The following is a 21,120-nucleotide window of genomic DNA, read 5'->3' as shown; positions in this document are numbered from 1 at the left end:
TGTAGCTAATATGGTAAACATGGAGGGTTGTGACATGCCAAGGGTAACACACTTAACAAATACTCCTACTTTGAAATCCCAGGCCTCGCCCAGGGAGGGTGGGCCATCACAGTTCCCAACTACTTCCACTGGGAGATGATGTGACAGCAACAAAAGGCAGCTTTATAGCGTGGGTGGATTCTTAAAGGTTCAGTTTAGAATGGGACATTTCAAATGATGTACAGTCCTTATTCTAGCTTACATCACAGATTAATAGGGTGCTCTCCAAACCACCCAAAATAACTTCCCTCATCACCTGAATGTTACCAGAGTGTAATGCCATGCCTCCTTTAGCATCCCTAACCTTGATTCCACCCCAAATAGATTTGTTTTTTCAATTTAGGGGCAGCACGCTTACTCGAATGAGAAGTAAAAAGGGAGAAAAAAGGAGAGCAAAAAACAAACAGTCCCAGTCACTCTTATTTCACTACCTGGCTTTAGTACCTACATACAACAGTCTAATTTCATACACCACGTAATAAGCAAATATTTAATTCCAAAGTCTTTGCAGTGAAAGCAGTACCCTTCTATAAAACATTCGCTATTATTTACCAATCAAATGGGCTCTGATCTGCATTTCCTTCTCATGTTACGGAGCTATATCCAGGATCATGATTCGCTGAGCAGGACGTCGCGCTCTCCCCCAGTTGGTTGGATTGTACACGTCAGCAGTCAACAAGTTGAACCCAACATGTATCACAGTCCTATCATCCTCTTCCTGGTAGTATCGTGTTGACACAGTACAACTACTTCGGGTAAGTAAAACAAGCTAACAACGGAGAGTTAACTTCCCTTTTTCTTAACCGCTAAATGTACACGTAAGTTTTATGAAGTTGGTCAAACCGCGTGCTTCTACTTTTCCACACACAGGTGTTAAAAACAAGCGGCAGGAGCGACTGTGTAACAAATGACACGGCTCTCCTCTGGAAAGCCCTCGACATCTTTTTAGAGCAACCGTCAGGAAGCGTTTGACACACGGTTCAAGAACTGTCACGCGACAATGGAGCGTTCATGAGGAGGAGCGCGAGGACGCAATGTTGCACGGAAGTTTGTGGCGAAGAGGCGCGCGACAAGGTGAATGAACGCCACTGCTATTTAGCTCCGGAGTGTGTTTTTACTTAAAGAAAATGAGGTTTCGGCTGCTCAAGAGGAATCTGCTCGCGCTACTCGGCATTTCATTCGTAGTTGTTACTCTCTTGTTTTCAACACGGGTGTTATTAGTTTCTGATGACACAAGCGGACCCGGTAACACCGTAAAAAAGAACCCGGGCGTGAGCTCTAGTGACCCGGTAAAGTTGAACTTCAGGTCGCTGTCAGAGCTAACTCAGTCCGTTTACAGTGCCAACTTAAAGCAGTCTGTTTACAATGTAGACAGATTTCCAGGGGACCCTCGGCTGGTGCTGGTCGTGCAAGTCCACAACAGACCAGAATACCTCAGACTGCTTATCAAATCTTTGGCCAAAGCTGCTGAGGTCCACAGCTTCCTCCTCATCTTTAGCCATGACTATTTTTCAGAGGAAATCAACACAATTGTTCAAGGGATAACTTTCTGCAAGGTACTGCAGATTTATTTCCCCTTCAGCACTCAGCTGTATCCCAGAGAGTTTCCTGGGCAGGATCCACGAGACTGCCCCCGAGACATATCCAAGGACAGGGCTCTGGAAACAGGATGCCTCAATGCAGAACACCCCGACTCCTACGGTCATTACAGAGAAGCCTTCATCACTCAAACCAAACACCACTGGTGGTGGAAGCTGCACTTTGTGTGGGAGCGAGTGCAGGCGATGCAGGGCTACAGTGGCTATGCAGTATTTCTAGAGGAAGACAACTACATCTTACCAGACTTTTTCCATTTTTATAAATCAATGATCGAGTTCAGAAAAAACAACTGCCCAGACTGTGATATGCTGGCTTTGGGTAACCATAATGGCCTGGATGGTTTCACCGCACTATCCAACAAGGTGTTGACCACAGGCTGGATGTCCACCAAACACAACATAGGCATGGCCATCTCCAGGGAGGTGTACTATAAGCTGATGGGGTGCAGCAATGAATTCTGCACGTACGACGACTACAACTGGGACTGGACTTTGCAGCACATCTCTGGAACCTGCATATCGAAGCCCCTCAAAGTGGTGGCAGCACTGGGCTCCAGGGTTCTTCACACAGGAGACTGTGGACTTCACCAGAAGGAGAACTGCAGACCAGAGTGGGCCGCGCAGAAGGTTGACGAAGGACTTCAGAAAGCTAAGGCCGGCCTCTTTCCTCCATCACTTGACCTCGATGGTGCAGAACCGGTGGCGCACAAAGCGCACATGAAGAACGGAGGATGGGGAGACATTCGCGATCACATTCTATGTAATAACTACGCCAAACGACTCTGAACTGCGACTTTTTAACATTCTACAGGTGTGCCATCTGAAAATTACTTTTTCAGGCTTTTTAGGGGCTGCATTGGGTTGCCTTCACTTTCAGTGTTTTGTTTTTGTTTGTTTTCTTTTTAAATGATCACCCCCCAAAATGGGACCAAATCACATCTAAACATACTGCATTGTTCAGCACAGTAAAGACAATATTTTTTTTCTTAAATTACCAAAGATGTATGGGTGCCAACACCTTTTGTTGAAATTTGTTCTGTATGCTGCCTGCAAGCTCAGTTCAACTGAATGTCAGCAGCTCTCTGGGTTTCCTACAAGCCACAAAATTAGACTATATATATATATATATATATTGCACTTTGTTGTAAACTGAGAGTAAACCATATTCAGAGAGTAAACCATATCCAGAGAGTAAACCATATCCGGAGTGTGCACATACGCACTGTCATTTGTGAATTTATTTGCGAATTCCGTAACTTGGAGCACTGCACTCATTTATTTACATTTACATTTCAGCTTGTTGCAACATGATTTTTACACTGTTATTATCAAACGTTTGAAATTAAATGTTTTTACTCATGTGCGTCTTTGGTACGGTTTAAAGTAAAGATGCATATAATTCAGACTTACAGCTTTAATCAAAGTGTGAAAGACAGTACATTAGGAACGTTGCAGCTCTTACAGCAGATGTTTGTAAGCTAGCTGTTGGAATGAATGACTTTGTAAATGGAATTTTCTTTGTAACATTCAGTGTCTGTCTGATATAAATGGGGATCTCTCTTTTGGGGCGAAAATGACAATTTAATCAGTTTCCAACTCCCTGACTTATTGATTCCCAGTTGCAAAAGCAGGAGGTGGCTTATTCTCTTTCTGATATGCAAAAGTGAACCATTTGGAAGCAGGATCAGGGTCCTGTAATGCTGCATTTTTACATTCGCACCTTTTTATTGTTGACAAAATGGACTAAATGATAATGTAATTATCTGTTATGGTTCTATAGAAAAAATCTTTTTCAAGTGCAAATGTTGGGTGAATAAAACTAGGTGTAATGATACATTTAGTGCCTTTAAGCTGACCTAATATGCCTTTTCTGCCTGGTCTTCTTTTAGAATAGATTTTAAAGCTGTATTGTTAACATTGTTTTTGACCAGAAATTCCAGTAATGCATTTGTTTTGATAGTTTATGGTCTTTCTCCATTCGATATTTAGGGAAAGTGAAATGTGAATGTTGCTTTTTACCAAAATCTTCAGTCTGTAGTTTGTAAAGAATATTTTTACACTGGCATTGTGTATACTATAGGTGTAATACCTGGTGTGATCTGGTATTGGTGCACCTCTGTGTGCTCTCTAACAACTGAAATGAATGTAATAATGAAATGATTCCTACAGTACACACAAGTACTTTATACACAACACTTTATCTGGTGTATGTGTGTGTACCTGTTGTTTTGCTGATTCCTGACTTGCTGAGAATGAGACAATTTTTTTTGTCATTGTTTTTATTGTGTTGATATTAATGATCTAGCTCATTGCTCACTTTTGAAGGATGATGGGAAAATAAAATAAATGTTATCCCTTGTGACACTTTGCTTTTACACTTCTAAACATACTGCCATTAATGTATTCACTAAATAATGCTTCAGTTACAACCAGTTATTGTAATTGGTTCTTCCGGGAAACATTCCTAAGAATTTAGTGCTACATAGAAGTATGTCCTACTGGTCAGTGGGCATTTATACATATTGAATGTGTTTTTGTACTGGTCATCAAATAAAAATGGCAGCGTTTCGGACAATCAAAAATCAGCGTGTATGCCATGGGTGTCTGTTTTTTTTTTTTTGTTTTTTTTTTAAAGGTTATTCTTGGGAAAGTGATGCTTTGCATATACTGGAAAGGTATTTCCAGGAAATTGTTGGAGTATAATGTAACACCTTGACGCCATTAACAAGGCACCTCGGCAGACGAAATAACCCCAGGTGGAAGGTCACACCTTAAAAAGAAGCCTATTGTTGCATCTTTATAGCCTTTGTAGTGTCATGCTAAAAAGTGATTTTGGGGATTTGCCAAACAACAGATTGCTGTTATTTAAACTATTGTAATTCACAGATTCCTCTATAATTTGCATTATATACGTCGTTTTGAGCCAGAAAGTATATTCTTGTCACAAGGTTATTTGTGGCTAGTCTGCTATTGCCAAATAACTTCATTTTGGCAATAAGTTAAAAGCGGCATTGATATAAAATAGATTTTTCAAGAGAGATCTGGTCAAAAGGACATCAGAAATTCGACAAATATAACAGATATGTTAAGTGGCCAAAAAAGACTTGATTAATTACGGTGTACAGCACAGCTCCAAACTGCAGAGTCATTCGGATACTTGCAAAGCAGGTTTTCTTAGTTTTAAATATAACCCATTTGTAAATCCAGGTGCCTGCAGCTTATTTACCAGCATTACACATAAAATCCGCACAGAAACATCGGCAGTCACTATTTTGGCTTATGATGGCTTTTTTGGGACGACACCGGCCACTCGGAACCCTCGACAAAACAGAAGCTCGTTGTCTGGGATGCATGTCAGGTGACTGAATCCGGCTTTGTCATTGGCTATTTACTATGCCGTGTTTATTTCCGGAAGTAAGTTTTGTAGTCTGAGAGACTTTCCAATAAGGCTATTAAACGTCAGCTCTATAACAAGCTCCGACAGGTAACAGAACAGTTTCTATTGTATTAGAATATGTTCAGTTCACTTGTCTGTTTAGAAGGCAGCCGTAATGTCTTTTTAACGAATCCCGTACGTTTGGAACTGTACATAGTGTTAGCCGTTAGCCGCTGTTGTTAGAAGCTTACGTAATGCACTTTAGTCAAGAACAGACAAGAAAAATACTAAACGAAACAGTGTACACGGCATCTTAAAGTAATGTTAACGATTTATTGGTTTCTCACAGTAAGTTTGATTAGTACTTAAAAGCGCTTTTTTTGGAGTGCTGACACGGATACTTGTAGCCACCGTGATGGTGAAATAACGCTAGCCAACGTCACAGATTTGTTAGCTAGCGCTGCTTGATATTTAAACAACTATGGTTGTCATCCACGTAACTTATGGCATTTTAGCGTGTCAGTCATCTAAATCGCCTTTATCTCAACTGTTAACTGTTTGTCACACTGTTCCTCTGTCTTGTAGGTGTGTATTCATTCACAGGATGGCACACTGGTTTCACAGAAACCCACTGAAGGCGACAGCTCCTGTGTCCTTTAACTTCTATGGGGTGGCAGGGAGCCCGGCTGCCAATAAGATATGCAAGTATGTCTTATCTCCACCTGATACACCGTGAGCAGGGATATCACAATGGACGGTGTTCGTCACCATGACCACAGTTGGTTAATAAACTGCTATGTATAGTTTCTTACCCTCTATCAATAGCATTTGACCATTACTATGCTACTGGTACCATTATTTGATCACCTAATCTCAGTCGCCTCACTGCTAAACAACAATGGCAATGATTTGTTCAAATGTCAATCAATTTTCCTGTGGACTCCTGGTGGAGCATAGGGCCGCAACAACACCCTTGTTGTTGCGGTTTCTGTAGCATGACTTTTTTTTATTTTATTTAGAGGGTGGGGTTGCTAACCCCACGCTCAACCCTCCTCCTTTCTCATCCTGGACTTGGGACCAGGCAATGGTGGAGTTTTGTTCAAATTTAGTCTCACTGAATATGGCTGTCCACAAAGCAACAGTACTATTTGTGATATGTTCAGTGACCTGAGGACAACCAGAGCGAGGCTGCTGGAGATGTTCACTGATATCACCTGCAATCCTGAGATCATGAAGAATGCCACAGATGCATACTTCTCCCTTCTTCAAGGTTTGTTCACCAGCATTTCAGGGTATCTTTTTATCTTTTTCCAAGATAACTTTAGATACAGATAGGATATCAAAGTTATGGCCTAGGGGCCACAGCTCTGGCTATAAACAAATTGTAATTTGGTCTCCATAACAGTTTAGGTTCTCTATACATTCTTGCCTGCTTAGCTTCATCTGTAGTCTGTACAGAAATGCATACCCAGATCGCACCTGCAACTTTTTGGTGTAGACAGCAAAGTCGATAAAGGAAGACAGATTCAAGAGAGAAATAACTCCTTCCTTCCCATTTGAATGTGTTTGCCATGAAACAGTCTTGATTTTCAAAGACTTCAAAAACAACACTGTATTTGCATCTAACTGAGTGTGGTCCTTTGAAACTGGTGTCATCTCTGAATTTGGACATCCCTGTTTGTCAGTAGTGAGGACAAACTGAGACAGCTCACTTTTTATATCCAGAGAAGATGGCTAATGTAAGGAGCTTGAACAGAAGGCGACTGGACTTCTATAAGATTTTTCAAGATATTCTTACCTCTCATTCAAGAGGCTTCTTCAGCTCCCTGATATTTAAACCCTAGTGGGGGATTTTCCTTCGGAGAGTCATTGACGGACTGTTAATCTTGTGTGTTGTCATCATTAGCCAAGGTGTGAAAAAAGGTGTGCATCATTACCAGCAGAGGTTTCAGGTAAAACCATTGCCTCACCATGTGACTTATTGGGATGTAAGGCGGGGCTGGGAAGGGATCTGAAAACTACATTCTAGGTGGCTGACAGTTGGTGTCATGACCTCTTTCACTCCTCTTTCAAATAATCTGTCTTCTCTGTCCAAAACGTAAACGCTGGCATCCTCAAAAGAGTGACTGCTATCCTTTAGGAGCAGATGTACAGCTGAGTCTTGTCCTGTTGAAGCGACTCTTCTGTGTTTATGGAGTGGCTCTTTGGTTTCTACCAACTGAGGAATGAATAGGAGAATGCACAAAATGTATAAATACTGTTGTATGTTGATGGACTAGTGTGGCCATAACAACAGGTTTTCAGCATTTTACTCCCTGTAAAAACGACACTGATCTTCCACAAACGTGCAGAACCCTATTGATAAAATTTGGGTCTGACCGCGTAGTGGTTAACATCCTGTATTAATCTACTAATCCTATATCTGCTTAATGTTTCACATGATCTAATACTAACATAAAAATGTAAGACTGGGTTTCCACCGCATCAATACTACAATGTAGTGTTTAAAATACATTAAAGTCTGAGAACCACTATGTTTAAAAATATACCAACACTACAGTGACTTTAATAGAATGTCATATTTTTTATATTTGTATTTTATGTTGTTCTGTTACGTTACTGTAATGTTTCAGAAAAGTCTCCGTGTGTGGTTATTTTGACACCATAGCACAAACCTGTCAAGCTGTCACCAACTGGTAATGTAGCAAATGTAACAAGTGCAACATGGAGATGATGGACCAGATTTATGAACTGCATCAGCGTAAACTGGTGTTAATAAAAAATAATAATAATAAAAAAGGACCCAGTGACAAGATTGTGTGTAAGACTTGGGAATTTATGCAATCGAGGCTGCTGCTTCAGTCGCAACTGTGTATTTCTAAGAGTTCCCTTCTCATGATACAAAATAATGGGAGGAGAAAATTAAAATCAAGTGCACAAACTGATTTACCAATGTTTGTGACGAACAGTTTGCATCTAATCGTTGCGATATTTAACAGCTGAAAAAAAAAGCATGTGCTTTACATTGAAATGAACTGACTGCACTCATGTCTAGCACACCTGTGAAGGAAGGTTAAAATTCTTGGATTGCATTGTGCACATACATCACTTGCATATACACAGATCCTGCTCTTGTCTTGTAATTGCCTGTATTTAACCTCCTAAGATCCAAACTCTTTCATGGCATGCATTTTTAATTTCTCTTTGACATTTAAGCTGATTGGGACCTTATGAATGTAAAAACAAAGAATTACCTGATTTTTATTATTATTATTTTTTTAATCTGATTTTTGTTTCTGAGAAAAATGAGATCGACATATTATTAGTCCTTTATTTATCCAGGTAAAAAATCTCATTGAGATTAAAAATCTCATTTCCAAGAGAGACCTGGCATCATGGCAACAAAAGTCACATACCACATAGGTATATAACATTTAAAACAAATACAATATCCCATAATCCCATATGAGGACATTGGTTTTGAATTTCAATAGAACAGTGGCAGTATAACGTCCTCGTAAGTGGATATCAGACCCTTGTAGAGCAAAATTTGGTATTTTAGTCAACCCAAAATGTGCTGTCCACATGTGGACGTCAGGTCCTAGGAGGTTAAATAATGTAATAAATAAATTGTAAATGAGAATGTTTTGTTTTATATTACCCAGTTCAATGGTTGTGAATTGTGTCTCACTTATTTTGCTCTGCATCTAACCAGCAGTCTCTTTGCCCGTCTTTAAAAAATCTTTATGATGCATTAGGCTTCATCATGCCCTTGGATGGAACTACACAGGAGAACAAGATGAGGTTCATCCAGAACTTTAAGTGGACCGATACCTTACAAGGAAACACGCCAAGGTAAGGACACAGAGGGAGTACTTCTAGTCTGAGTAAGGGTGACTTTTTTTTAACTCACCGTCTCTCCCTACTCTTCTTCCAGTGCCCAGCAGGATGCAGTCTTTGAACTGGTCTCCATGGCCTTTAATGTTGCCATCTGGTACACAAAGTTTGCCTCAAGAATGGCAGGGAAGGAAAAGTAAGAGCCTTTTTGGCTTCTTCTGTGAAACTATTCTCCATAAATGCATTTTACAAATTACTTTAGTTTCATACTTTAATACCTCATCAAAAACAAAGGACGCTGTGACTAATGTGAATATGCACAGAATATCATGACTTTTGAACATAAAGTATTACAAAAACAATGTTAGATTTTTAAGGTGCAATATCTGACACTATTAAATTGGTCCATCTATACATGCATACATTCTCTATCACAGGTCTAACACATAGAGAATCACCATTTAACATAATGTCACTAGTTTCATTGAAAGGTTTTAATTGGTTTAAATGACCTTGAAATCATTGCTATTATTTGTTGTTACTTTATTTCTGCTCGTGTTTACCTGTTACACAGTGTATCAGAGACAGAAGCGAAAGACGTTCACCGAAGCTTAAAGGTTGCTGCTGGAATCTTCAAAAATCTTAAGGTGAGGGAGATGTCAATTCTTTCCTCAGTGGAAACTGGAAAGGTTTTATTATACAAACTGACGCTTAGGACAAAAAGTGGATGCCAATCAGTGCAGTTGCCCCTGCAGAAAACATTAATGACACACTTTACCTCCTTTTATTACAGATGAAATAATTTAGACAGTTTTTAACTCTCATTGATGCTGCAGTGTTCGTTTGACTTTGGGACCTGAAACGGACGGAGTTTGACTACCGTAGCTGTATTGCTCTGACAATCCATCTGGCGGTGCGGCTTCGCAGCTTAGCAAAGTCATACTAAAACATTTTTGACAGATTTTTGAGCGCTGTGTACCACATAAAATTGGTTCGAGGTCATTAAGCACAACCAGAATTCATACATAAGGCGCATTGTCGATTTTTGAGGAAATTAAAGGATTTACCCGCGCCTTATAGTGCGGAAAATACGGTACTACAGTTTTTCTTTCTTTTTTTTCTTCTTCTTATTTTTAGCTACAAGCAAATAGATTGAAGGATTTAAGACATATAAGCTATAGGTTTTATTTATTTATTCTGATATCTTCTTTACAGGATGTCCACATCCCTCGCCTCATCACTCCAGCTGAAAAGGGCAGAGACCTGGAGCCCCGAGTCATTGATGCATACATCATCCAGTGTCAGGCAGAAGCACAGGAAGGTAACGACAGTGATTACTGTGCAGTGATCGTGCAGATCGCTGATGATATTGTTCCTCTCATCTCTGACGTTTAAGATGGTCATTAAAGTCTGTTATATTATAAAAGATATGTTATATATTATAAAAATAAAAAGGCTGACTCTGCAAATAATCTGACAGTTAATGGCCTGAGTCAGAATCCATGTTACACTGATAATCATTAATCATCAATCGTCACTGACACGGTGTGCCAACGTTTGGTTCTTTCCTCTCTTTTGTTTTTACAGTGACCATTGCCAGAGCGATTGAACTGAAACACAATGCGACAATCATCGCAGCTTTGGCATTTGAGACTGCAAACTTCTATCAAAAAGCTGGTCTGTACTTTTGACACAAATAAAATAAAGCTGTTTATCAACCTTATTGGTATGGCACCTTTAGAAACAGTTTATTAAGTATTTTGACAGACGGGGAGAAGCAGGATCGACGATTTAAACAGAGCACCAGTCTTTACATTTAGGTGGGAAACATTAAAGAGAAAAGGAAAACAACAATGAATAAAATTAGACAAGGTGTAATGCCAGCATGTAAAAGCAAGTCTGACTTGCTTTTACATGCTGGCAACGAATGAAACCAACAGGAAGCTGAGCTGCTGCTTTCTGAACCGGCTGGAAATGAGAAAGTGACGTTTTGTTCGAGCAATAGAGGAGGAAGATGTAGCCGTCGAGGCTTGAGAAAATAAATGTAGTGGTTTTATTTTCAAGATGATTGAAAGAAGCAAGACTGGACATCTTGTCGTAGGGTCTTCGCTTTATAAATACAGCACCTTGAGGCAACTGTTTTGGTGATTTGGGACTATATAAATAAAATTGAATTGAATGAAATGAACTGTTCAAAGCTAAGAGCTGAAACTCAGGAGAACTCTCAGTCAGCATTTCTGACTTTGAGGTATCAAGTTATAAAAAGATGTATGCCTTCCAACAAATGAAGTCACTGAGGCAACTGTGCTTTCTGGATGACCAGGCACAATGGGAAGCTTTCTGGTTTGTTGACCAAGAGCCTAGAAAATAAAATGATGGTTACTGAAAAGATATGAAGGTCAGTTTTCTGTCTCTGCAGACCACACACTGAACACCTTGGAGCCAGAGTGCAGCAGCAAGTGGAGGAAGTATCTCCAACTGAAGCAGCTCTTCTACATGGCTTATGTAAGCTAAAGTTTGCAGCACAGCTATGGTTAATAAAACAACTATTCTGTTTACAGAATTCAAACAAACAAAGTGTTAAGATTGTTGTCATTGAGTTTGTGTTTGCAGGCGTACTGCTATCATGGACAGACACTGCTGGCAAGTGACAAATGTGGAGAAGCTATCAGATCTCTCCAGGAAGCAGAGAAATGTATGTATGCATGTTGTAATGTGTAAAGCAATTACAGAGACGTAAACAAGCACGTCGAGAGCGCAAACTTCACCCAGGCAGCTCACTCTCTGTGCAGTATTTACTTTAAAGGGTATACTATTGTATTTAATATATATGAGCAACGTCATACTAAGAATATATCATTCCCTACGTGCCTTAAACCTGTTAAAACAGTCTTAAATAGCTCTGTATGTTTCTATGTTAAAAATACACAAATCACAGTTTATAAGGTATAAGACTTTTGCACTAATAAATCATTGATTTGACCTTGAAGACTGTAAGGCAAGCTTGAATGAATTGCTAACCAACTCTGCACTCCTAAGTTTGATTAGAATTCAGACAAAACAACACACACGCACACAAACACATTCCCTCCTCTGCAGAGGTAAATGTGACTTTGCTCATTGCAGCACAAGTCTTATGTTGGTCTGATAAATTTGTAAAGCTCCTATTTCTTCCGTCTTTGCTTCTAAAAGAACCGTCTGACGTTTAGTGTTGTGTGTGTGTGCGTTTTAAAACCTTTTTTTTTGCATTGTTATTCTTTTGTAAATTTATTATTGAAAGTACTTCATTAATTGTGTTAATCAGAAAACTGCAGACTGCAGTGCTTACTCAGTGTTACCTGCTCACTTGGGTTCATGTAGGTTACCAAACAGGAGCTTCCTGTGTGATTGCTGCAGCAGATCTTAGAGTTGTGTTTGAATTGTTTCCCCTTCTTTGTTCCCTGGATATATTTTGTGTTAACACAGCAACATCTGCGTGCAGGTTACTCCCGCGCTGAGTCACTGTGTAAAGAGTACCGTCAGACCAAAGGCCCGGGTACGACGGCCAAACCATCGGAGCAGCTGTTCTTCCTCAAGCTGGGTGGCCTCATTAAAATGACGCTGGAGAAGTGCCAGAGAGAAAATGGCTTCATGTGAGTCAGCCAGACCCCCCCACACACACACAGAGTTGTGGCTCAGATTCTACGCTTTCCCTGTCACACATGTGACGAGATGATGCGATGTTTACGTCGTTGTTCCCGTGGCGCTCAGGAGTCAAACTCTGAGGACATGTTTTCAATCATTAACAGCACATTTTCCACTCACACAAAGGCACATTTGTGTGTTGTCAGATTACACAGTCAGCTGGCTACCCTGAGCTTCACCTGCACAAACGCTCACCTTCGGGTTTATGTTCCTGTGAATTTGCATGTGTTCATCATAGAGATAGCTCTGTTGGGCGTCATTGTCAAAATATTATTTTCTCTCATTTTTTTCACCTGAAACTAACGCGTGACCTCACTTTAGTGCCCAGCTGTCACCTGAAAAGTTAAATATATTTGCATGTTGGAGGTGAGCGGAGTATTGTTCATTTATCCACAGCACTGGCCCTGCCTGCTGTATCGCCACCCAACCCGCCTGCTTCTAACTGCAAATGAATCGAATAAACCAAAGAGCATTCTTACACTACAAGCCACATTTGTCCCATTCACACACATTCATGCTTTTACTTTTATCACATAGAACACCTCAACATGAGGATTAATGTAGGGTCTTTTACAGTTTAAAGCGTTGGTGTGATTTCGAGCTATGTAAATAAAACTGGATTAATTAATTAGGGGACAGCCCACTCTACCTCCTAGTTTATAGCCATCCTTATGTAAACAGTTGTTGATGCCTGTTCCTGTTTGTACAGTAGCATCTAATTTCATTGGTCAGCAGTTTGGTGATTGTTGTTTTCTTCTTCTACTTTGTGCTTTAATGCCAGTCACTCTGTAGATGCATAAATGCCACCTGCTGGTGGCTAGAGGTACCTTTCCTGTGTCAGGCACAGGTAAAAGCAGGAAAACATTGAATTTAAGACAAGAGATACTAGAACCAAGTCTATGTGTAAATTACTATGACCCTTAACTGACACAGGCTGATAACAGTGTGACAATAACATCTGGCAGTTTTGCAAAAAACTTTTGAGTTTTGAGTTCTTTGAGTTGTGAGTTAAGTTGATCACAAACTATTTAAAGACCCGGCTGACAATGATTGAGAACCACAACAGAGGATTCCCATTTGCACGGTTAAGTCTTGTACATATTTAAGTTACCCTTAGAAAGGGTCTTTGTAACAACAGGGAAAGCATTCAAACATGAAAACCTGAAATTCTTCCTTCTGCTTGTTTCTTTGGACAGATACTTCCATAAAGTCCCGGCTGAGCCGCCGCAGCTGGACATGAAGGCGAGCTACGGCCTGGCTGAGCCCGTCCCCTTTGAGCTGCCGCCTCTCAGTGAGCAGTGCACTCCTGAGGTCTACGCCACCTTCGATCTGACAAAGGGAGCCAAAAACGACAAGGTACACACCAAATCAGTTATTTATTCTAGATTATTTCATAACAATGTTATAGTTGTTGGTGGTATTATAATTATTACTTGATGTGCAGGCCAAACCCAAGGAGGAGGAGGTGAAGCCAGTGAAGGAACCTGACTTGAAGCCTCAGAAGGACACAGGCTGCATCCTCTCCTAAACTTTCCATTTTCAGCCTGTTTCACGACATCCATTTACTTTCCTCACATAACTCCAGAGATGCTTTCTTGCAATATTTAGTCCTCATGTTGTACATTCATCCTAGACATGTATATTACATTTAGCAGTTATAACTGTGTCTATGTCAGAGCCAGTTATGTGACCAGATACTCAAAATGTCTCGCTCTGTGAGAATCACTTTTAATTAGGACATGAAAATAAATAAGCCTTATGGGTCCCATGGTTGTGTCAGTGGTGCCTTCAGCTGCATTGTAAACTGGTCGCTCTGATTACAGATAACTCAGACAATGGAAACTGACTTATTAAAGAGGCTTAAAGTGGCCTCCTAAAACATAAAAATGCAGTAGGTATTAAACTTTGATATTGAATAGTTAGCACTACATATAAATGCAATGTAATTAATCCAAAAGAGTAAATGTGGGAAACTGCACTCTGTCACTCTGCCTGTATATCTGGGAATAAGATAATTGAAACATGTAAGTTTTTAAATTGCATTTTATGTGTCCAGAACATTGTCATTTAAATATTTACACTGATCAATAGGAATCCCAATCAATACTGGACAGACAGAAAGGACGGCACATGATTTTGCCGTTGAGTTTGGTTTTCTTTTAGCTGTAGTAGCAGTTTACAATCAATATTTACATCACGACTTATGTATTATAGTTTTTGTACATGACATAGCTGTTTTCTACTTTGACTGTTCATTTAAAGGAACTATATTATTATTATTACCTGTGGCTGAATCATTCTTTATCAGGTTGTGAATTTGTGTCTGTTATCCCTTAAAACTATAGTTTTAATTTATTTGTGTTTGTGGTAATTTATCAGACAATCCAAAACACTTCAGAGGGTATAAAGTCCAATCACGTTTTTGCTGGTGTTGGAGTCAATCGTACTGTTTCAGTGTGTGAACTGATGCACGAACAGCTTACTTTTGTTAGATGTTCACGTGCTGTTGTCAATAGTTGACAGTGTGCAGAATGCAGGCCCTATCATCGACATTTGTACCTTTGTGTATGACTTGCTTTTGAAGAACTGCTTCAAGGAAGTTTCTTATATCCATCAGACTCTAACAACTTCAAAATAAAAGGTCTAATAAAAAATAAAACTTAAGTTACTAATTACTGGAGAAACAAAACTGTAATATTCCCAACTCATTTAACCTTGGTGTATATTTGCTTCCCTGATCTCACCGTTGGACTTTTTATTGAGTTGTGCACCTGTTTTCATCCTTGTGCTTTTCTTTGCTTTGATTAGACTGGATGTCATAACACTTAAAGCAGTGAATTTATCCAGGAGGTGTGGCAGGACTCGGATACGTTCCACATCCTTTTCTAAGACAGCTGCTTGTCATTCAGGTGTGCCACATCACTGGTTTTACATTGTGCACTCTTGCAGCTCTTCCCTCCTCTGATGGTGTCTTTCATGTAAAAGGTATTTCAAATGGTATTAAATATTCCCTTAAAACTCACTTTTTTCTTCTTGGCTTTTTGTAGATGTAAAAACAAGACTGTCACATCACGTCCACAAGAGGTCAAACTGACACAACTGGTCTAAAGACTGATAGATTTATTTCAACACAGAAATGTTTTGTGAAAGAAGGGTCATTATTTTCATACCCAAATAATTTGGTTACGATGTACAGAACAAGTTGTTTTATCTGCATAGCAAATGGGACAAGAACCATCAGGTACATGCAAAACACAAAGCTTTTCCTCTTAGGTCCATGTGTGTTTGAACAACATACGACTTGTAATTTTATCTCTACAACAAATCTACACACCAATCTGCCAGAGGTTCCTTCCTGTTGAAAGGGAGTTTTTCCTTCCCACTGTTGCCAAGTGCTAGCTCATCGGCGTTGTCTGATTGAGGTTTCCTCTCTGTCATTGTAAGGTCCTTACAATACAAAGCTCATTGTGGTGACTATTGTTTTGAATTTTTTTGCCATATAAATAAAACTGAACTGAATGGATTTGAAAAACTGTGGCAGGCAAACTGAGAATTTTTCTATTTCTCTTTCCTCACCCTAGCACACGAAATCAACAAAGTAAAAATTTATACTTGGTGGCCGATATAGTCAGATTGATAAACATAAATGACGAGGCTGGTGTTGCATGTAAGTCTGGCTAGAGCGATTATCTAGGTGGTGGACAGCAAAGACAATGTTTGTCATCGGCCATGCCTGTGTAGCCAAGACTCAGTTTATAAACACAACAGCTAAAGCTAAACAGTTAGCATAGCTTACCTGCACAGCATCTGCCTCCAATGTGTAAACCAGACTAAGCTACCTCAGTGGTAAACAGATTGTTACTACAGTTCAGTTCTGTTCCCTCAAAGTCGGTAAGTAAAATTTATTTATGTAAGATAGGAAAGTTATAATATTGTAAAGATAACAAAAATACAGAATGAAGAAAAAAATCTTAATTACACAAAAGCAACATAAACACAAGATTATCCAAATGACTGACTGAATAGATGTAAGCTGTCCAGTTTTCAACTGTTTTTTAAAAAGACGCCATAGACCTACGGGTGCGGAGAGAGAGAGAGAAACTGTTTTGGCGCTAAGGTTTGGAAGGCATAATTTTTATAATGTAAGGTAAAGACCCTACAATAATACAAACCCTATAATACCCTGTACCATAGGTGTCAAACTCTGGCCCCCGGGCCAAATTTAGCCCGCAGCCTAATTACATTTGGACCGCGAAGCCATACCAAATTACTATTAGAGCTGGCCTGCTGGTATTATACAGTGCATTTACTGCTAATACTACAAATCCCAGAATGCTCTGTTGGTGTTCTGGCGCATCAGTCACGACAGGACCCATTAACACCCTGGTCGTGTCCAAATTCATGGGCTGCATCCTCCTGAGTAGGCCGATTACGTCACAGCGACACGCCGAAGGCTGTCGTAGACTCCTCCGAATGCAGCTGACAAATGTGTCCTCCTTTTCCCCGAATTTGAAGGATGGGTTGGGTGTGTCCTTTCTTCTTTTTTTTTGCCTGTCCCGTTTGGATCTTTAAAAAAGGTGTATGATGAAAGTTTGCGACGTTGTGTGCCCAGAGAAAAAGCAAGCATTTTCAAATGTCAGCCTGAGCAGAAACACAGAAGCTGATCACACACCTGAAGTTGCCACCAATCTATATAACCAGCTGATGGAGAAGGAAAACAATTGTGTTGCATTCTCCATCTCTGTTGATAAGAGCAGTGACGCCTCTGATACTTCCCAGCTTTCAGTCTTCATCCGTGGTGTGGACTCAAATCTCTGTGTTACGGAGGAACTTTTAGGATTAAAATCAATGCATGGCACAACCACAGGGAAGGAAATATTTGATGAGGTTTCCAAATGTCTAACTGAAATGAAGTTGCCATAGGAAAAACTTGTGGGGTTAACGACAGATGGTGCAGATGCGAGCGGAGAACTGTGCAGGTGAGCTAACTGTTTATAACTGCATCATACATCAAGAATCACTTTGTGGCAATGCCTTTATGTGTGAGGTCATGAGCGATCTCGATGCTTCAGGGACGGGGGCGTATCATCACAGACATGTATGCTGCAGGGAGGGCTTTTAAAACTAAATTGTGCCTGTGGCAGAATCAGATGCTACAAGGAAACCTGGGCCATTTTCCCTGCTGCCAAACAATGAACATGCAGATCTCTACTGCTGTGTTCCCATGTGCACAGTTTGCTAAAAACTCTGTGCTGAGTTTGAACCCTAACCCGATTTGCCAACTTTGATGCCCAGAAATGTCGATTTGAACTGCTCAGTAATCCTTTTGCAGTTGACGTTGCAAACGCACCAACAAACCTCCAAATGGAGCTGATTGAACTCCAGTGTAGTGACACGCTGAAATCAAAGTATGATGCTGTGGGTGCTTCACAATTTCCACATTTCATCCCTGACACAATGCCTGGGCTCCGCACCCACGCTGCTCAGATGCTCTCCATGTTCGACAGCACTTACCTATGTGACCAACTATTCTCCTCAATGAAGATGGCCAAAACATCTCACAGGAGACGTCTGACCGATGAACACCTTCACTCAATCCTGAGGATTTCCTCAGCCCAGAGCTTGAGCCCAGACATCGAGGAACTAGCATCCAAGAAGAGATGCCAGGTATCTGGCTTGGACACATCAGAGTAGATCAGTGTGTAGCAAACTGAGCTATAATTAACATTTTCTTTGTGCACTTTTTCTTGCTACTCCCAGACATGGGCTTGAATGGTTTCACGTTCAGTGATATTTTTATTAGTTAAGTGGTTTATTATTGTTATTTTTATATTTATTATTAGCCTGGGGAAAAGGTTTACTGTTAAAATTTTATTCAGAAGGCTGAAAATACAATTTTTATTTAAGAAATAAATTCCACTGATATGTTATTTAATTGGAATTTAAATTTTGCATGTGTGCAATATTAAGTTATATATACTTTTATATAAGTTATATATCGTTTAAACTGAATGTGGAACAAGCTCATATTCAGTTTTTCAGCAAAACTTGTTTGAGTCTATAAGAAAAGGTTCCTTGTTATATCTGGAGGAAGATTTTTTTCAATAAATATTAATGTTAGCCCGCGACTTTGTTCCAGTTTGGAATTTTGGCCCACTGTGTATTTGAGTTTGACACCGCTGCCCTATAACCCTACAGTCTGGTGCTACCAGATAATCTGGTATAGAATTTGTGCTCTGTCATTTCTCTGCTGCTTGTCTGAGCTAGTAAGGCTAACTTGGTTATCTAAGAATGGCGTGATTGCCAGTATGTGCAGTCAGACTTTACTGAAAGAAAATCTAACTTTAACAGCAGAGTGGCTTAGCATGGCTAAGCTGTGATATTCAACACGCCACCAAACCTGCCTCCCAAGCCCAGCCCCTTGAATTCAAGAGTGAAACTGATTGTGTTGGAGCGACTTGCCTCTGATAAGGTTTGTGCACTTCTGTATTTGGCGTCTCAGGTTTCAAGTCAGATCCTGTATCCTGTAGTTGTTTTTCTCCACAACGCAGAGTCAGCATGGATGGATGTCCGGGACAGCAGTGACACAGAACAATGACTGGATACTTGTCCTTTGGAGCAATACAGAAACACTAATGTAACCCGAAGAATGAACAACCAGGAAGTAAGTGCTGTGATAATGAAGCAAACATAGCTGTTAGCTTAGCTTGTATTCACAAAATGAACTTTGTCCAGTTGTCTGCCATGACTCTGTCGCTCTGGTGCAATTTGTAATAGTATTATAAATGCAGCGAGTATAACACACAGTACTTAGATGATATGCTGTGAATAAATAAAGGTTTTCTGATGCGTCAGACATCAGCAAACACCACTGAAACAAACTTTGAGGGTCCTGCTTCAGCCAAAGAGAGGAAGGTGATCCACTTCTCCAGCGGTGAAACTCTTGTAGTTGAAGACAGCGAGGAGGAAGAAGTGGAGACGTCAAACAAAACTCCCTTTGAAGAACCTAAACAGAAGGTGGGCATCTGTTTGGGGGGGGGGGGGGGGTACTTGTGGTGAATGTTTAGCAACAGTCAGTTCATGTGATTGCTTCTGTCTTTTTTTTCTTCTCAGACTCGGCTATTGTTCAAGAATGTGGCCATTCTAGTTGGGAGGTTTTCACTGCTGGGTATGCCATGTGACATAATCCATACAGAAGCCAAGTGACTGTAGAGAAGGCCCTGACTTTAGCTTTTTGTGCAGGCTTCACTGAGTCTCCACATTTTCTTTTTCCAAATTCAGCCTGTGACTTCCTCGGAGAACGATTAGCTGGTGCTCTTGGACTCAGTGCAGCCAAATACCAGTACGCCATAGATCATTATCAACATGATCACAAGGTAATGTGTTCACAAACATTCAAGCAAAAAATAGAACTCACTCTATCGTCTATCTTATAAAAGGAAAATAAGTTCACTGTTTAACCTTCTTCAGACAACAAACAGTCGAGCTTCAGATGACCTCAAGAAGGGACAGGCAGAGACCGTGACACTCTCTCCCAGGTCTGAATGGAGTCATTATGGGGCCACAGGAGATGTAAGCTGTCCTGCCAATCTCCAGGAGAGCTCTGATGAGAAACAAATGGCTGGAAAAGAAGGATGTCACAACAAGGGCTATCAAGCGGACGAGGAGCACTTGAAATGAATCTCAGAGAAGAAAAGCAAAAGAATGTGAAGTCCCTAGGATGGAATGTTACAACAACGTGAAGAATAAAAAGCTAACAAAACAAACTAAAACATTTTCTGTGTCTAACTACCAGTGCAAGCTTTTTTCACCGTTTATTCTTCCCAATCCTGGCAAAACTGAGGTTCTTACTTCAGCCCCTTTGCCAACAATATCACTGTCTTATTTCTGACCAAAAATTAAGATGGGATTGAGCTCATCCAGTCGTATTACCTTTACTTAAGAAATAATGCAAAAATCAGACCTTCTTTGATTCCCAGTAAGTTGGAATCTCTAGTAAACACTTTCATTTTCTCCTGTCTTGATTATTGTAACTCTCTGCATCTTATTCCTCCTTAATCCATCTTCAGTTGGTCAACAAAGCAACAGCTAGACTGCTATCAAGAACTAGCCTGCATGTGATTTGATTTCATTAAAAAAAAAAATGTTATTAACAGCATATAACTCCAAAAACATTAATAACCTCCGGCCTCTTCAAAAATGTCAACATCCATTGAACTCTACTGTCAAATATCCACCAGTCTTGATCAGTATGGCACTTCTAAATGTTCGCTCTCTGTTGAACAAGTCTTTTATTATTAATGATTTAATTTTAGATAATAAACTTGATTGTTTATTTTTAACTGAAACATGGCTGGGCTTGGATGCACCAGTTGTTCTCACTGAGGCCTCCCCACCAAATTTTAATTTCTCTTTTTCTATTAGAAGTGGTGAGCGAGGTGGTGGGACTGCATCTTTAACCAACAACACACCACCAAACACATTTCATTTGATCATTTTACCACTTTTGAATTCCATGCTATTGTTTTCAGCAGCCCTCCAGCTTTATCTGTCAGAGTTTACAGACCACCTAAAGACAGTGCTGCT

General features: G+C 40.1%; 3 protein-coding genes across 4 annotated transcripts; all 3 read left to right on the top strand.

Moving 5' to 3' along the window:
• The first annotated feature begins 700 nt into the window (after window positions 1-700).
• On the top strand, window positions 701-3,579 carry si:ch73-91k6.2 (alpha-1,6-mannosyl-glycoprotein 2-beta-N-acetylglucosaminyltransferase). Its single transcript, XM_006809112.3, has 2 exons — window positions 701-794; window positions 910-3,579. Exon 2 carries the CDS (start codon window positions 1,167-1,169, stop codon window positions 2,421-2,423), a length of 1,257 nt encoding a protein of 418 aa, XP_006809175.2. The 5' UTR covers window positions 701-794; window positions 910-1,166; the 3' UTR covers window positions 2,424-3,579.
• A 1,429-nt stretch (window positions 3,580-5,008) lies between these two features.
• On the top strand, window positions 5,009-15,556 carry brox (BRO1 domain and CAAX motif containing). Of its 2 annotated transcripts, none has more exons than XM_006809110.3 (13): window positions 5,009-5,121; window positions 5,599-5,718; window positions 6,177-6,283; window positions 8,772-8,868; window positions 8,951-9,046; window positions 9,425-9,497; window positions 10,066-10,171; window positions 10,438-10,527; window positions 11,270-11,355; window positions 11,464-11,545; window positions 12,332-12,482; window positions 13,731-13,890; window positions 13,979-15,556. In XM_006809110.3, exons 2-13 carry the CDS (start codon window positions 5,618-5,620, stop codon window positions 14,060-14,062), a joined length of 1,233 nt encoding a protein of 410 aa, XP_006809173.1. In that variant the 5' UTR covers window positions 5,009-5,121; window positions 5,599-5,617; the 3' UTR covers window positions 14,063-15,556. The 2 variants fall into 2 exon arrangements, with proteins under 2 accessions (XP_006809173.1, XP_006809174.1); XM_006809111.3 differs by lacking the exon at window positions 5,009-5,121 and adding an exon at window positions 5,229-5,361.
• A 3,242-nt stretch (window positions 15,557-18,798) lies between these two features.
• On the top strand, window positions 18,799-20,780 carry LOC148098364 (uncharacterized). Its single transcript, XM_087852116.1, has 6 exons — window positions 18,799-19,006; window positions 19,086-19,198; window positions 19,390-19,551; window positions 19,648-19,702; window positions 19,816-19,910; window positions 20,005-20,780. The coding sequence occupies exons 2-6, from the start codon at window positions 19,184-19,186 to the stop codon at window positions 20,212-20,214; spliced, it is 537 nt and encodes a 178-aa protein (XP_087708242.1). The 5' UTR covers window positions 18,799-19,006; window positions 19,086-19,183; the 3' UTR covers window positions 20,215-20,780.
• The last annotated feature ends 340 nt before the right edge of the window (window positions 20,781-21,120 follow it).

The sequence above is a fragment of the Neolamprologus brichardi genome, chromosome 15 (assembly GCF_056152115.1).
Source record: "Neolamprologus brichardi isolate AB-2024 chromosome 15, ASM5615211v1, whole genome shotgun sequence".
Lineage (NCBI taxonomy): Eukaryota > Metazoa > Chordata > Actinopteri > Cichliformes > Cichlidae > Neolamprologus > Neolamprologus brichardi.
This window is presented reverse-complemented; position numbering and strand designations above follow the sequence as displayed.

Coding starts and splice junctions, on each gene's coding strand:
- si:ch73-91k6.2 (XM_006809112.3), top strand. CDS start 1,167: ATGAGGTTTCGGCTGCTCAAGAGGAATCTGCTCGCGCTACTCGGCATT.
- brox (XM_006809110.3), top strand. CDS start 5,618: ATGGCACACTGGTTTCACAGAAACCCACTGAAGGCGACAGCTCCTGTG. Junction 6,284..8,771: donor ATACTTCTCCCTTCTTCAAG/GTTTGTTCACCA, acceptor ATGATGCATTAG/GCTTCATCATGCCCTTGGAT. Junction 8,869..8,950: donor TTACAAGGAAACACGCCAAG/GTAAGGACACAG, acceptor CTCTTCTTCCAG/TGCCCAGCAGGATGCAGTCT.
- LOC148098364 (XM_087852116.1), top strand. Junction 19,552..19,647: donor TTGAAGAACCTAAACAGAAG/GTGGGCATCTGT, acceptor TTTTCTTCTCAG/ACTCGGCTATTGTTCAAGAA. Junction 19,703..19,815: donor TGGGAGGTTTTCACTGCTGG/GTATGCCATGTG, acceptor TTCCAAATTCAG/CCTGTGACTTCCTCGGAGAA.